This window comes from Vipera berus (assembly GCF_964194415.1).
Source record: "Vipera berus genome assembly, chromosome: 4".
NCBI lineage: Eukaryota > Metazoa > Chordata > Lepidosauria > Squamata > Viperidae > Vipera > Vipera berus.
The window spans coordinates 99,124,847-99,140,808 of NC_138206.1; the positions used below are offsets into that span (position 1 = coordinate 99,124,847).

At 37.4% G+C, this 15,962-nt stretch overlaps 1 protein-coding gene across 2 annotated transcripts in view; it reads right to left on the minus strand.

Annotated features, from left to right (window-relative positions):
• The window catches only part of FGF14 (fibroblast growth factor 14), a gene marked incomplete at both ends in the record, with an annotated part of 344,004 nt that overhangs the window by 116,542 nt on the left and 211,500 nt on the right, over positions 1 to 15,962 (minus strand). The window contains one exon of one of the 2 annotated variants that reach the window (XM_081326834.1): positions 15,452 to 15,647. The exons of the other annotated variant lie outside the window; for it this stretch is intronic. Within the exon in view, the coding sequence (XP_081182960.1) occupies positions 15,452 to 15,647 (196 nt within the window). Of the gene's footprint in view, positions 1 to 15,451; positions 15,648 to 15,962 lie in introns of those variants that run through there. 2 annotated transcript variants of the gene reach the window in all.

The window sequence follows — 15,962 nt, forward strand, 5'->3', positions numbered from 1 at the left end:
ACACTGGAGGTTTTTAAGAAGAGGTTAAATAACCATTTGTCTGAAATGGTATAGGGTTTCCTGCTTAAGCATGGGGTTGGACTAGAAGACATCAAAGATCCCTTCCAACTCTGTTATTCTATTATCAAAAAAATACGTCTGCTTAAAAAAATGGGCCTTATTTGTGAGAGACTATAGCATATTAAAAAGAAGAATATGTCAAAAGAAAGCATAGGATCATTCATTTAGACATGAAAGTGTGAAAAATGCCTTAAATTATAAACTCAAGTTTGTTTTTCAATCTTGAATTGATGAATTTGGAAGGAATGAGCTATGTTTCCACCTCAGAGAATCTCAGATAATATATTTCCTATTTATCTTTCTGCATCCTGACTTGTTTTTTTTTAGAAATTATCATCAAGATTATTTATTATTATTTAGACACTTGTACAGGTGGCACAGTGACCTAGCCATTAAGACACTGGGCTCAACTGGAAGGTTGGCTGTTTGAGACCTAAGTACTAAGTAACTGAGTAAGTTTCCATTACTTGCCCCGCCTCCTGCCAACCTAGCAGTTCAAAAGCATGTAAATGCAAGTAGATAAATAGGTACTATTTTGGTGGAAAGGTAATAGAATTCAGTGCGCCTTTGGCATGTAATCATGCCAGCCTCGTGACCCCGGACACCTCTTCAGATAACACTGGCTCTTTGGCTGTGAATCAGAGATGAGCACCACCCCCTAGAATAGGACATGACTGACCTTTCCCCCCACACACACACACACTTTTACAACAACCAGTGAAAATGGCATATATACAAGAGAGAGAGAGAGGGAGAGAAACTGAGGGAAAACAGTCAGCCAACACCTTTATGGACCTTATAACATGTCACGAAATGCTAACTACACTTTTGATTTGTTCATGATTTGTTCATGGTGGCATAGTGTTTAGAATACAGCAGGGCTTTTCAACTGGTGGTACGCGTACCACCAGTGGTACGCGAGCCCCTGGCTGGTGGTACACAAGCCCAGCCTAGCTAATTACATTGGGGGAAGGAACAAGTCAAAATGGAGCCACACAGACCTGGAGAACAGCTGGAGCTGCAGAGCTTGCCTGAATCCCCAGGATCTCTGGCGACATGCTAATTGGAGCTTCTGGTGCACCGGGAAGAGAAAAGGAAGAGGGCAGAGAGAAGAAAAGGTATAAAAGGGGCAGACCCGGCCTGTTTTCAGAGGAACAGCGAGTGGAGCAGCAAGCCAGGAGGGGTGAGTGAGCAAGTGGTGTGTTTGGGGGGTGGGGGAAGGGCTAGCAAGAGAATGGCTTTTGCCCAACTCACTTAGCAAGCAGCCTATTTTCTGCAAGCAAGTGAGGCCTGTTCGACCTTTTTTTTTTTGCCTGTCGGCGTGGAAAGCACTCATCTCATTTGAGCTGGGCTTCCAAACAGCAGCCGTACCATTTGCTGAAAAAGGGGTGGAGTTCCGGCACTTTTTTACAATGGAGTTTGTGGAACTAAAAAAAAGTTCAATCAGACCTTCCAACTTCTTGCGAGAAAAAGAAAAAGATCTCACAAGGAGTTGGAAGGTCTGACTGAACTTTTTTTAGTCCCACAAACTCTGTTTCCCTGCAGCAGAAGAGAAACGTCAGAGCTGGAAAGCAGGTTAGCAAAAAATGCTTTTGGGAAGTGGGAGGAGCTGCGCTGTGAGGAGAAGCAGCAAGAAACGGAGCTGCTGTTTCCAAAAGGAAGAAGGGAGACGTGGGAAAATGCAAGGCAGCAAGCAAGTGCTATTCTCTGCTCTGCATCCCTGCGCAGAGCTATTCTGTTGATAAAGGACTGGCGGGGGGCTGACTTGAGTTCCGGCACCTTTTTTCTTACATAAAAAGCATTGCCTATGTATATCCTTTTTTTTACTCTTTCTATCCCATCATAGCCTCTTCCATTCTTGTAACATGCTGTATCTCCATAGCATTTGCAAAATTATCTCCATAATGTTCCCTCTTTTGTGAATGCCACATTATCTTAAACCAGACATGTCAAACACAAGGCCTGGGGGCCAGATCCGGCCCGCGAAGTGGTTTCATGCGGCCCGCGAAGCCATCCTGGAAACAGTGAGGGAACGGCCCCCACTGCCTTGGTCCTGGCCCAGAGACCCTCCTTCTGCCAGAGACCCTCAGATCTGTCCCACTCCTGCCCAGGCCCCCATAGGCGCCCTTGATGCGAACGATGTAGAGCTGGCCACGCCCACCCAGTAGGCCACGCCCACCCAGGCCACACCCACCCAATGCTGATGCAGCCCTCAATGAAATTGAGTTTGACACCCCTGTCTTAAACGTACCCATCTTTCCACCAAATTTCCTTTCTGCACCTGTTCTTTTCATCCTATTTCATTCCTCATCAGTTCCCTTTTCATACCTGTATTTGTACACAAATAGTAACAGGTTGTCAACCATTTATGCAGGCTCAGACCTTATTGTCACAGAGTGTGCATGCATGAGCAAGCACACATATGCTTTATTTTTATCTTGCATGGAAACATTTGTTGTTCCATCGGAGATTCAGCAAGACACATAGCACCATTTACAAGGATTGATGGGTAACTGCCCTTACTGCACATATTTTTTCAACCTATTATAAAAACCATGTATTTTCAACAATAACAAAAGAAAATGCCTGCATGTTTATGTGTGCTTCTGCATTCATCAGACACTGCTGTAGCTTTTGTAATTTTCACCTACTTCTTCCCATTCTCTTAAAGACAGTAACATTTTTGACAACATGTATACATACCATGTCATTGGAATATGAAGCACAGTGCAGGGCATTGTACACTTTGTGTGGATTCAGAGAGTTTCATCTCAGGCCAAAGGAATAAATATCACACATGGCACACAACCATCCTCCCTTCCTAGACTAACTGAACCCTGGTCAAGACACACTGATATGTACACACACACAAACACACACACACAAACACACACACACACACACACAGAGAGAGAGAGAGAGAGAGAGAGAGAGAGAGAGAGAGAGAGAGAGAGAGAGAGAGAGAGAGATGTACATAACAGCTTGGTGTCGTCTGCAAATTTGATGAGTTCCCCATGTATCCCCTTGTCCAAATCATTGATGAATATGTTGAAGAGCCCAGGGCCCAGAACAGAGCCCTGGGGCACCCCACTACAAGGAAAGAAGGAAGGAAGGGACAATGGGAGAGAGGGAGGGAAGAAAGGCACCCACCCCAGTCTCTGGTGGAGACCAGAGACCCATGGATCTCCCTCACAGGCACCCCACAACCTGAGTGATGAGCTGGCCACACACCCCGGCCATTGACTTCGCTTGTCAAAAAGTTGCAAAACGTGATCACATGATCCTGGGGATGCTGCAACAGTCATAAGTGTGAAAAATGGTCATAAGTCACTTTTTTCAGTGCCGTTGTAACTTTGAACAGTCACTAAGTGAATTGGTGTAAGTCGAGGACTACCTGTACTTTATCATTTTTTTCCTTTTTTGGGGGGTCAAGTTTTTGACATCTTGCTGGGTGACTGGTGGTACTCAGATATTGCCTTATCTTGAAAGTGGTACAATGGGTGAAAAGGTTGAAAAGCCCTGGAATACAGTACTGCAGGCTACTTCTGCTGACTGCCAGCTACCTGCAGTTTGGCAGTTCGATTCTCACCGGCTCAAGATTGACTCAGCCTTCCATCCTTCCGAGATCGGTAAAATGAGGACCCAGATTGTGGGGGGCAATATGCTGACTCTGTAAACTGCTTAGAGAGCTTGTAAATGTTCATAGTTACAACAGTGATCAAAAACTAATTTTACAACCAATCCTCTCATTTATGACTTTCATAAGTCTCTAAAGAAAGAAAAGCTGAAATAAGATCATAAGCACAGTCGCAGTTTCACTTAGCAACTACTTCATTTAATAACCAAGTTGCTACTCCCAGTTGTGGTTGCTAAATGAGAACTTCTTCTTGTTTCAGAGTGACTATAATCTTGGATTCCCTCAAACTAGAGGGAATTTCTTTTGTGCTGCACAAAGCACTCAAACCCTCTTTGTTAAGTGTTTGGAGCACATTTAATGTAACTAATACCTCCTTTTGCCCATTGAGTGTGACACAATCTAGAAAGATTCCTTTCCCTGGCATAATACATTGAATCAATGAATTAACCAAATGCTATTTATTCATACATCCACTGAATCATAAACTAACCAAGCAGATATAAATTAGCAAGCAAACAGAAATCAAAGGCTAAAACTAAACTAGCTTAGCATATGCATAAATACGACTATTACTTCTTTAGCTGACCTTGGTGAGTGTGCTGTACAAAACCAGTCAACTGTGTGAAATAAAGGGGAAATGGGCTCATGGGCACCATTAAGCATCTTGTATAGTAAGATTTACAGAACTCTTAAATTCTCATCTAGCTAAATTTGGTTACTGTTCATTCCCAGAGAAGATAAGTTAATTGCAGCAAAGGCCGTTGATTTTGAGCATGATTAGCTTTTGCTGGAGCATTTCCATTATTTTATCATTGTCATAGCAATGAGATTAAAAAGGAGACTGAAAAAATGCATAGAAATGTCATCAAAGCTTATTCAAAATGTTTCTGCTATATTTTCACATCTAATATTGACATAGGGAATATGGTAGCATCTAAAACACAATAAGGAATATTATAGGCAGAATCCATATTCCCAAAGTATACTACTTTCATCAATATAGTTTATAAAAATGCTATTAAAATTATATGCTTTCCATTTCCTATCTGATAACAGCAACTAGGAAGATGTATTAATTACTATATGTAACCAAACTCAACATTCTAGAGCAGGCATGTCAAACTCACGTCACGTGATGTTGTGAGACGTATCGCGACTTTTTCCCCATTGCCAGCAATGGGGAGGGCGCGGTTTCGTCGTGATGCATCTGGCCCACAGGCCGGCAGTTTGACATGCCTGTTCTAGAGAATGTTGTATCAGACTGGGTGATCCACGTCTTTTCTTTCTAATTCTGCAGAACATTATGACTGGATCTCAGAATGTGCTATCATTTTGAATCCTTGATAATTAAATAAGTGTAAGTAGCTTATTTCATTCTCTCAGAAAATCTTAATGAATACTTGAGAAAGTTGTGAAAACAGAAGTTGAAAAGACATGTACACACACACAAAATCACATGTTGAACCCTATGGAAATTATGCCGGAATCAAATTTTCTAACTTTTTCTCTGCTTCTAATTCCTTGTTCATAGTTTCTTCTGCAGTTTTTTTCCAGTTCTTATTCAGAGGTAAACCAACTACTCTTTTCTCCTCTTTTTCAGTCTATTCCTTATTACATTGCATCCTTAATCAAGACAAAAACAATTAGGACATTTATCATTTTTTAGGAAGTTTGTAGAAGATAATACCACACCCACTGGGATCAAAAATACTCTAGAAATATTTACAATTATTTAAGAATTTATTTAAGTATTTATTGAATGTACATGACCCCTTATCTTAAATAAATATCTTAATTTTTATCTTGAAATCTTGGATGGCCAACAATACTAATGAAACCTTACAATACAGAAACAAATTAAAAATAACCATAATGCAATTGCCAAGGCTCAATAACAAATTTCCAATACAACTATGCCTACTTTAGGTTCACAAAACATCTTGTCCACACTTGGGAGAAGCGCTAGATTTTTTTCAGCTTGTCATAAACACCTGGGCTCTGAAGTGTTTTTGTAACAGTTGTGACTACTGTTCTGTCATTATTTATATATTTTTAAGTTTTGTTATTTATATAATTTTTCAACACATTAGTTAAATGAGAGGGATTTCATTATTTTAGACACTTCTTTGACAAGTTAATGTTGTGTGAGGATTCAGAAACAAGAACTATATAGCAATATGTAATAATATATGAAAACTAAATATACAATTTGGAAAGATGATCCTATGTATGAACAAGACTGATTTGGCTAGCCCAGGGGTAGGCAACCTCAGCTCGTTTATGACTCGTGGACCTCCAACTCCCAGAATTCCTGAGCCAGCATAGCTGGGTCAGGAATTCTGGGAGTTGAAGTCCACAAGTCATAAACGAGCCGAGGTTGTCTACCCCTGGGCTAGACGTTTATAGCACCATCATACGAAGAAATTAGACACATGGATCAAATTATAGGATTCTAAAACGAGATATATTGGCCTGAATTGCTATAATGAAGGAAATAGTTGTTGGCTAAGGTTTACTATATTTGTGTAGTAATAGTTCATCCTGATATTTCTATATGATATCCCTAAACTAATTTATTTTATTCATTGAAATACATCAAATATCAAAAAGAATTCAGCAATAACAAAAATGTAACCATTAATAATATTATTACTTTTATCATACACTTGAAGGAATCTTGGATTCAGAGCAATTGAAAGTCAAGAATGAACTCAATAAACCATTAATGATTTCTAATTAATGTATTTGGGGGATCCTGGAGCTATGTGCACTACATATGCAAGATGAGTGGCATACATACATACATACATTTAATTTAATTTAATTTAATTTACAAATTTAATTTTTTAAACTTGTTTTTAAGTTTTGTATTTTGGTTTTTAATTACCCTGTAAACCGCCCTGAGTCCTTCGGGAAAGGGCGGTATATAAATGTAATAAAATAAATAAATAAATAAATAAATAAATAAATACATACATACATACATTATTATTTTGCAGGACAAGATTGAAATTTCCAGTTTTAATTTTCAACAAAATTACTTTAGTTGTATCCTGCATTTATTATTTTTAACAAATAACTCAAGCAGAAAGCCATTTCATCCAAATGTAGAGGTGTAGTTTTTTGGTCATAAACTAACAACAACAAAACCTCACTGGAGCAAACCTGTTTGTCATCCACAGCTCCCTTGGTAGGGGTACAATGAAAATTCTGTTATACATAAAATATGAGAGGAATCAGTAAAGTATTATTCCCTGCTATATATACAGTACCGTATATAACTGGCTAGCTGGCTGCTTACAACCTTACTTTGAGGTTATGTCCCAACCTCAGTAATTTAGTGATTCATACTTTGAGCACTGTTTGACTGGACTACTGCAATGTGCTTTACATGGAGCTGCTTTTGAAGAAGACCCAGAAGCTGCAGCTGGTATGAAATATACTAGTGACAAGATTACCAGCAAAGATGCCCTGCCAATATAAAATGATTAAATAAGCTTTGTTGGTTATCGAAACTCTTCCAATTCCATTTCAGAGTACTAGTCATTATGTTTAAAGTCTAAACAATGCAGCAACAGAACACATTTGCCAACCTCTTGCTACCATTGAATCTGTTTGTCTGGTCCAGTTGAAAGGACTACAGAAGGGTCTCCTCTCCTGGTTAAAGTCACAGGTCATAAGCAAGATGGCAGGTCTTCTCTAATAGGCCCCACCTCATGCAATACTCTTCCTGCAGAAGTGTCTGAAAGCTCCACCATACTGCAATATGCTTATCTATTTTAACCCTATGTGCTTTTCCTTTCAGTTGACTGTAAGCACCTCTCTTGGTTTTATATTGGGTTCCAGCTCTGCTTGTGTGGTTAATTACCGGTATGTTTTTGATTCAGATATATGGATTGTTTCAGATTTAGTTATTTATTCTATTTTTAGTTTAATGTTGTAAACCACGCTCCTTTGGGATTGAACTGGGTTATAAATACTGTAAAATAAATGATATATTCTATAAACATTTTTCCTGTTCTTTCTAATCCATGAACAAGAGCTAAACTAAAATGTTTAATTGTTCCATGAACTACCATTTAAAAAAAAAAACCCTAATTATATAGAAATTGTGATTAATTGGCTCTTAAACAGGATTTCCCATCAAAAATGCAAGTGTTTTATATAATTTCCCACTAATCATCTGTTCACTATTTGTAGACAAAAATAAAATAGAAATTTCTGTATACTGCACATTTCCAGTGTGGGTATCTCTTTGAAATAACACCCCAGTCTAGCCCATGATAGCTATATACAACAATGACATGCACAATGTACAATATACCTGCATGGCAATATATTTTTGGTCTTTGGATATCAGTTACTGATATATTCTCTATCTGGAACATCAAATAAATGCAGGTAATGATGTTTCTTTTGTGTGTCTCACAAAGAAAAGATTAATACAGACCCATATCTAATTTCTCATTTCATGACATTAGCCATTCAGAATACATTATTATGCATCATTCTGATAGTGTTAGGGGCTGTATATTTTTCATTGATACTGTATTTTAAAAATTAAATTGTTAGTTACCTGCATTTATGCACATTAAAGCTTTGTTAGCTTCAAATGGACTTTATTAATGAGAAATGATGGCCCAAATAACAGCCATTGGTTGGTACAAAGAGGCAGTATCTAAAATGATATCTTTTGTTCATTCCCAAAGCTCTAATTTTAGAAATGCTATTTGTTAGATGTGATGACACTATTATTCAGAAGTACTTTCAACGGAGTCCTATCATCTGTGCTTTCATATCTCTCTGGTGGTCTTATGTGCTGATATGTTCGATTTCACAGCCCATTACATCCAAATCAAATAACCCAGTCATAAAGTTGACTTTGCAATATACACTGTAAAGAGATTTTGAAAATTAATCACCACATAAAAATAGAACGTGAGTGAAGATTATCAACAACAAAAAATCTTTGTACATGCATGGATACATATGGTATATGTGCAATGGTGGGATTCAGCCAGCTCGCACCACCCAGGCCCAGAATGGACTTCCGGAAGCAGCATCCACACAGAGAACCGGTTGTTCACATATTTGAATCCCACTACTGTATTTTCTCCCTCCCTCTCCCTCTCCCTCTCTCTCTCTCTCTCTCTCTCTCTCGCTCTCTCCCTCTCTCATTTTCTAATAATTAACCATGTCCTACTTTAGTCTTTAGAAAATGCTTTACTAATAAAGTAGTTTGGCAACAAAATCCTATATTCAGAAAGAATCCCAGAGGCTATAGAAAACTGCAGTATAGTATTTTTTTAACATCTACACTGCATGCTTTGAGATAATATAACCTCCAAGAAAACATCTAATACTGCAACAGTGCCTTTTTATTATCCTTAGGCAATTTTAGAAAAACCAAAAGACTATTTCTCATTAAATTAAATCACATTGCAAACAGGAAGGTGAGGAAAATAAAAATTATAATGCAGAACACAGATAAATGTATCCAACTGACCTCAGTTGAACTCTCAGAAAACTAAGCTGGTTGACTCTGATTAATACTTGCTAAGATATCAGTTACGAATTTTAATGCTGTACGCTAGACTAGGAAGTCTAAAAAACACCCTAGAAGAAAATAACCCTTCCATGATGCTGGCAGGAGAACAGCATGGATGTAAGGGTTGGGAGATTTAATAGTTTAGTTTGGAGCCTATTGGGAAAGATTCCTATTGTTTTTATTGGTTGTTCTGAGCCACCTAGAATCACCTTTGTGAGATAGGTGGCTATGTAGTTTCAATGAATGAATGAATGAATTTGATGAATTCACTAGGAGTTGAGCTCAACTTGTGGAGAGTTTATAAAAAGCACATTCTTTATTATGAACCATTTAATAGGAAGCCCAGATAGCATCATTAAACAAAGACATAAATTAACAAATTACTAGAACAATATACTTACTTTAAAAAGAAAATGATATGAATGGTTAATTTATACATGTAAGATTGTGTAATTGTGGAAAGAAAAAAATTCTTTCAAGAGGCAAAAAAAATCTTATCTGCAACACTTGTTTGATAGTTTTAGCCAATTATGTACTGAAGTGTCAGTAAAATACATTCCCAGAGGATGTAGATTATTTGGCATTATGTAGATACTCAACTGCTATATACTGTCATATAGCAAAGTTTTTTGTGGGATGTGATTCCTCAGAAGTAATCAGAAGTATTTCCCCAGAAGTAATCAGCTCCTTGGAGTGCCATTTTCCCCTCATATGTATTATTCTATATGGAATTTCTCAAGTGAGCGACTAGATGTTTTATTTGAAACGTAAGTTACACAAAGGGTGCATAGGACGTTCAAGAAAATAGTGCCATTGTAAATATGCAACCAGGTACCTGTTTTTTCCCCCCCAACAAGATAGTATTTTCAGTGAACTTAAACTTCTTTAAGAAAAATGTTATCAATTGGTCATTTAAGAAAGATGCAAATGAAACTAGTAAAATGTTCTCATTTCAATTTCCTAACATACAGTAATTAACTGCTTAACTGTTATCCTAGAATCAAATGGTGACTGGATTAAGGTTGCAATCTTGCACACTTATCTGGGAGAAACCTTCTGTAGCAACTAATCTAAAGTGCAAATTATACTACCTACCTAGGAATTATCCCCATTAAAGTCAATGGAATTTACTTCCAAATAAATACAAGAAAACTGCACAAAGTTTGTTTAATTGTATTTATTTATTTATTTTTATTTTAATTCCATTTATATCCCGCCCTTCTCCGAAGACTCAGGGCGGCTTACAAGCTTAGCAGTAGCCTTCATTCTATGTATATGCCTGTTTGTTAAGGTTTTCACACACACCCCCAAGCGGCATTATTACAAAGTCAGCTTACTGCCCCCAACAATCTGGGTCCTCATTTTACCTACCTCGGAAGGATGGAAGGCTGAGTCAACCTTGAGCCTGGTGGGATGCAAACCTGCACTAATTGCAGGCAGCTGGTGTTACTTAAGGAGGCATTAGCCCACTGCTCCACCAAGGCTTAATTACTATATTTTAAAATATTAAAAAGTTAATCATACTTTTAATCATTAACAATGACAGGTAAAACTTGACTGAAAACTATTTAACAATCTGGGTAGATCTCTAGTCTATTCAAGGATTTATTGTACAAGAAAATGATTTTTGATTATAGCTTAGCAGTGTGGCTGAGAAGATTTTCTATATTAATAATTGCAACTGTGATGATTCAATTAGGATAAAAGATCAACAGAAACAATAATAAAATGTAAGCACATTTGTTTTATTATTGTCATTAAATTATGTTGGGCTTTCCTTCAATTGTTGTTCACAACTATTCTCTTGCATTCCAACCTAATCCTAACATAGTTCCATGAAATGATGAAAAGTTTCAGCACATAAGATAACACACTTACATCTACTAAAATCAGTGAAATCATTAGTAACTCAAATAATATTTAATTTCTAATTATCATTCAATTCATTAGGTCAGCTCAGACTCTTCACCAATCAAGATCTAATTACTGAATTAAGCTGATCTGGTTTGCTCCATCACAACATACATTGTTTAAAACAGGTTCTGATCATACTTGATCAATAAAACTGGTCACACAACCTGTGGACTTGGAAAATGATCTGGCTTGTGATGAGCTTAAGACATTTGCAAAACAACCTTTTTTCCTTACAAGCAATAAAAATGTATCAAAATAAAACTTACGCATGAATAGTTGTTTATATAACTGCTATGATATATGATTAGAGAAAATATGTGTCAATATTTTTCCATTTTTAAAATTCATGTTTTGGAGAACAATGATTTTTGTTTCTAAAGTTAAATCGCATCTAAGTCATCATATTGAGGAAGCAAATATACTTTAATATTGTAAAAAACAAGGGATATGGTCATATTGTCATAGCTACTAGATTTACTATTTAAAACAAAAGAGTTAAAAAGAAAAAGAACCAAACATTTTATAAATGGTTTCTAGGAATATTCTCTATAAATGTTCTATATTTGAATACAGAAATACAAAAAAGGGAATGCCTTGAATGAAGGTGAAATGAATAAATTACAGTATTACACTAATATACATTCAATGTTTTCATCTTTGTTATCTTTTGAAGTGATAGTACATGGCTGAAGAAGGATTTCCTAACAGCCAATTAATCAGCTTTATGACTTGGACATGTTGGATTTCCTGCTTTTTAACATAGTCACTGTACATTTTAAGTTACTTTTATTTAAGGCCATTATTGACATAATAAATATTATGATTTAAGGCTAGCAATTCATTCACTTTAATTTTATAGATATATTATTGAATACAGTTCTTCTTTCATTGGGTAATCTTAAGCAAATATAAATAGATATAATGCATATCTCATCTCCGTACCTAAACCCTGAAAGTATATGCCATTAGTGTCATTTTATTCTATAAAAATACAGAATGTTGTATTATTAAGTTGCGTGTCATAGATTAACCATGTGACAAATATAACATTTTATGAGAAATCTTTCTTACAACTTTCAAAATAAAAATTATACAAAATTGCTAAGCCTTCCAATGCCTGTTATAAGGTAAGAAACGTGGTTACAAATTGATCCATTATTGTTGATTTGTTGACAAAATTGCTATTAAGCAGGCACAGAATTTAGCAACTATAAACATCACTATTCTATCTGTATTTTATTTCAACAATCTGTAACAATCTGTTTAGTATTCTATATACAGTAGCTGTTAGCTATGCCATTGCTAAATCACACTTGTAATGAAAGTGCAAAGCTTTAAAACTCTTTTTATTCTTGATCTATTCATTTAAAGACACTCTTTTAGTCTTCCTTACACTACTAAAACTTCTTAAGTATAATTTATGCACTAAGTAAGATACCAATTATGAAGTTTGGATTGCTTTCTTAGCCAAGAAAAACATTTTAGTATTGCTCTCTAGTACGTTTGGTAATTTGATCAATACATTATTTTACACATAAAGGAGAAATTAAGAAATCATGCAGAATTTTCAAATAAAACAGGGAAAACATCTTGGGAGAAATCAAGGACATTTTCTTTGGACATGGATAATATGAACATTGACCCTTTGCAACCAGAATAGGAAATTCTCTAAACCACAAGAGCAGCTTGTTTATCACACCTCTTTATAAGATATGCTTATGTTTTGGTCAAATTCATTTGTACAATGAGAATATATAAGCCAGCATTTCTGCCCCACCCCTACTATGCACTGAACTGTGAACACAGAGAGAGCATGATAGACAAAAACAAAAATACACAACATCTGGTATATCAGCTTGTCTAAAGATTCCCTAAATTATAGCTCTTTGCCATGGAAGATCATCTTGGTGATTGCACAGGTGAAAAGAAATACAAAATAATAAATTGAACGTGAGGTGGAAACCACATAGTGTTGTATTGTTCACAGAAAGGGAAGAAATGGAATAAAATGAATATAAACTGAAGAGGAAGAGGCAAGTGTTAGGGGGGTATCCCAAAATCTGGTAGAGTATCCCAGAATGCAAAGGAAGACAATCACTAAAAGTCAACATAATCAGAGTGAGCCAGCCATAACATGCAAAGACCGGTTGTTATGGAACTGTAATTTCCCTATATTTACTCATTAAGGGTTCTCCACTTCAATTTCCCTGAATACTTAAAGTTACAGTGCCATCAAATGTGTAACACATCTTATCTTGCTCACTTATTAATTTTTGAAAATCAGTCAAAATGCACTGAATGCTACATTTATTTCTCAAATTGTCACATTTTTTCATGTGCATCTTTTGGACACTTTAGTTTATCATAGATTGGGCAGCTTGTTCTCTGATCAGGCTTATTTTCCTATAAAAACTTTGTTTCCTTCTCTCCATGTAAATTGTTAGTATTGGAAAAATTAAAAATTATCTTTTACATTAGAAAAATTGCCTTCAAATAGATTTTGTTAAATTTATTCCTAATAAAACAATCTTCTGGGGGAAATGAAAGCAGTGAGGAAATCAAACATGACTGGTTTTGGAGATTTTACTTTTAAATCATATGTTTTTTCCATTACTGATTTTGTCTTACAGTACATGATATTTTTCTCCTTTCTCCTCTCCTACAGGGCTTCAAGGTTTCTTAACCATTTTCACACAATTGTATTGGAAACAAGTTAGAATACTGTTCATAGATCTTAAAGAGCAACATTTTCTGTTATACTTTAAGCCCTCTGAGAGTTTACCCAGCTGAAGTAAAACATTTGGAAAAATGCTTTTTAAGCATTTTGTTCTCCATGAAAATAAAGTGGCATAAGGGATCCCATTTGCACAGTGCCACATACCTGTTCTTGGCATTAATTATTCTAAATAATTACCAGACCCATCTTAAGCATTAGTAGCACAGTTGAGCCCATCAGAAGGCTGGGGCACAAGGCCAGACTTTTTTTTATAATTCTTTTAACTACATCAAAAGTAAATGGATTTATTGAGAGCACTTTTCCCAACCACTTCACCAAATATTGCAGCATTTGAAACACAGTACTTGTAATCAAAAGTACCCAAAACACAGACATGGTGGATGTTGTTCCCTCATTTATATAAAGTGTTATAAATACTATCAGCATCTCAGTGGTAAGCTTATTGATTATAATTAAATAGATTTTTGTCTTTTTAACACTATAACTATACCATTTACACACCAAATATAATTTAACAGGGAGTTTAGACATTTGTTGATATGCATGCTTATGGTGGAAAACTTGTTTCAGATTACTGCCTAATGAAAGCTAGGAGAGCCACTTCTGCCAGATTAGCACTCAATGCCTCTCTACAATGGGCACTGAGTGATCTGAAAGAGCGAATGGAATGGGAGAGCCTTTTTCCCCCCCAACTGCAAGTCCTAGTGGAAGCATCAAGAAGGTATGGGGAGGTTATTTCTCTTATCTATTTGTTTGTTTCCTCATTCATTCTGTCTGTCCTTTATTAACAGGGTATAGGTAGTCCTCGGCTTAAAACGGTTTGCTTAGTGACCATTTGAAATTGTAACGGCACTGAAAAAAAGTGAATTCTGACCATTTTTCACACTTATGACCATTGCAGCATCCCCATGGTCACGTGATTTACATTCAGATGCTTGGCCACTGTTTTCACATATAATAATAATAATAATAATAATAATAATAATAATAATAATAATAATAATAATAATAATTAATAATTATAATTATAATAATTAATAATAATAATAAACCTTTATTGTCAAAGTACAACATGTGTACATTAAGATTAGCTGAGCCTCCCCCTCCCCGTGCTCTCTCCCCCCAACACACAGTGACAACAAACCCTACATCCCACCACACTATGTGAACCAACTACACCACACACCCGCCTCCCAAGTCAGGACAGTTGCAGTGCCCTGGGGTCATGTGATCCCCTTTTGCAACCTTCTGACAAGCAAACAGGGAAACCAGATTCACTTAACCACCACTTTGCTAATTTAACAACTGCACTGATTCACTTAACACATGTGGCAAGACAAGTCGTAAAATGGGGCAAAACTCACTTAAAACCCATTTCTGGCTTAGCCACATAAAGAAAGGTTGGGTTCAATTCTGGCGGTCAGTCGAAGACTACCTGTTATATAGCCCCAACGTGAGCAAGCCACAATTCAAAACTTTCGCTTCAAAACGCACGCAGGCGCACACAAACAGAGAAACAGAGAGCACACCGGCGGACATACACAAACACACACACCTTGGCGCCGCAACCTCCTCTTCTTGAGCCCAAAGATGCGGACCTTGGAGAAAATATCCACCAGGTTGCCATTGCAAAGCCCGCGGTTCTTGCTGGGGCTGTTGCGCCTCCTGTTGGCCGAGGGCCGGTCCCAGTGCTGCAAGTCGCGCGCTTGGCGCTTCTGGCGGATCAAACCGCTGGCGATGGCCGCGGCCATGGCCTCTCCGTCCCGCGCTTCCCTCGCGCGCCCGGCTCAAGCTCCGCGGAAAGGGCGCCGGGCTCGGGCTCCTCAGCCTAGGCGCGAACCCATCGCCCTACGGCCAAGGGCGAAGGACGGGAAAAGTCACGAGGTTACCCAACCTGAAGCCCTCTCAGGGCTTCGGACCGAACCGAGAGCGCAGCAACAAGCAGCAGCCAGAGCGGCTGTGGCGGGTCGTCTAGATTGCGATACTGGCCTCCGCGGCTCGGCTGGGCTCATGCCCGGTTCTCCATGGCGGCGGCGGTAATTGCCGCTTCCATCGCTCGGGTCACC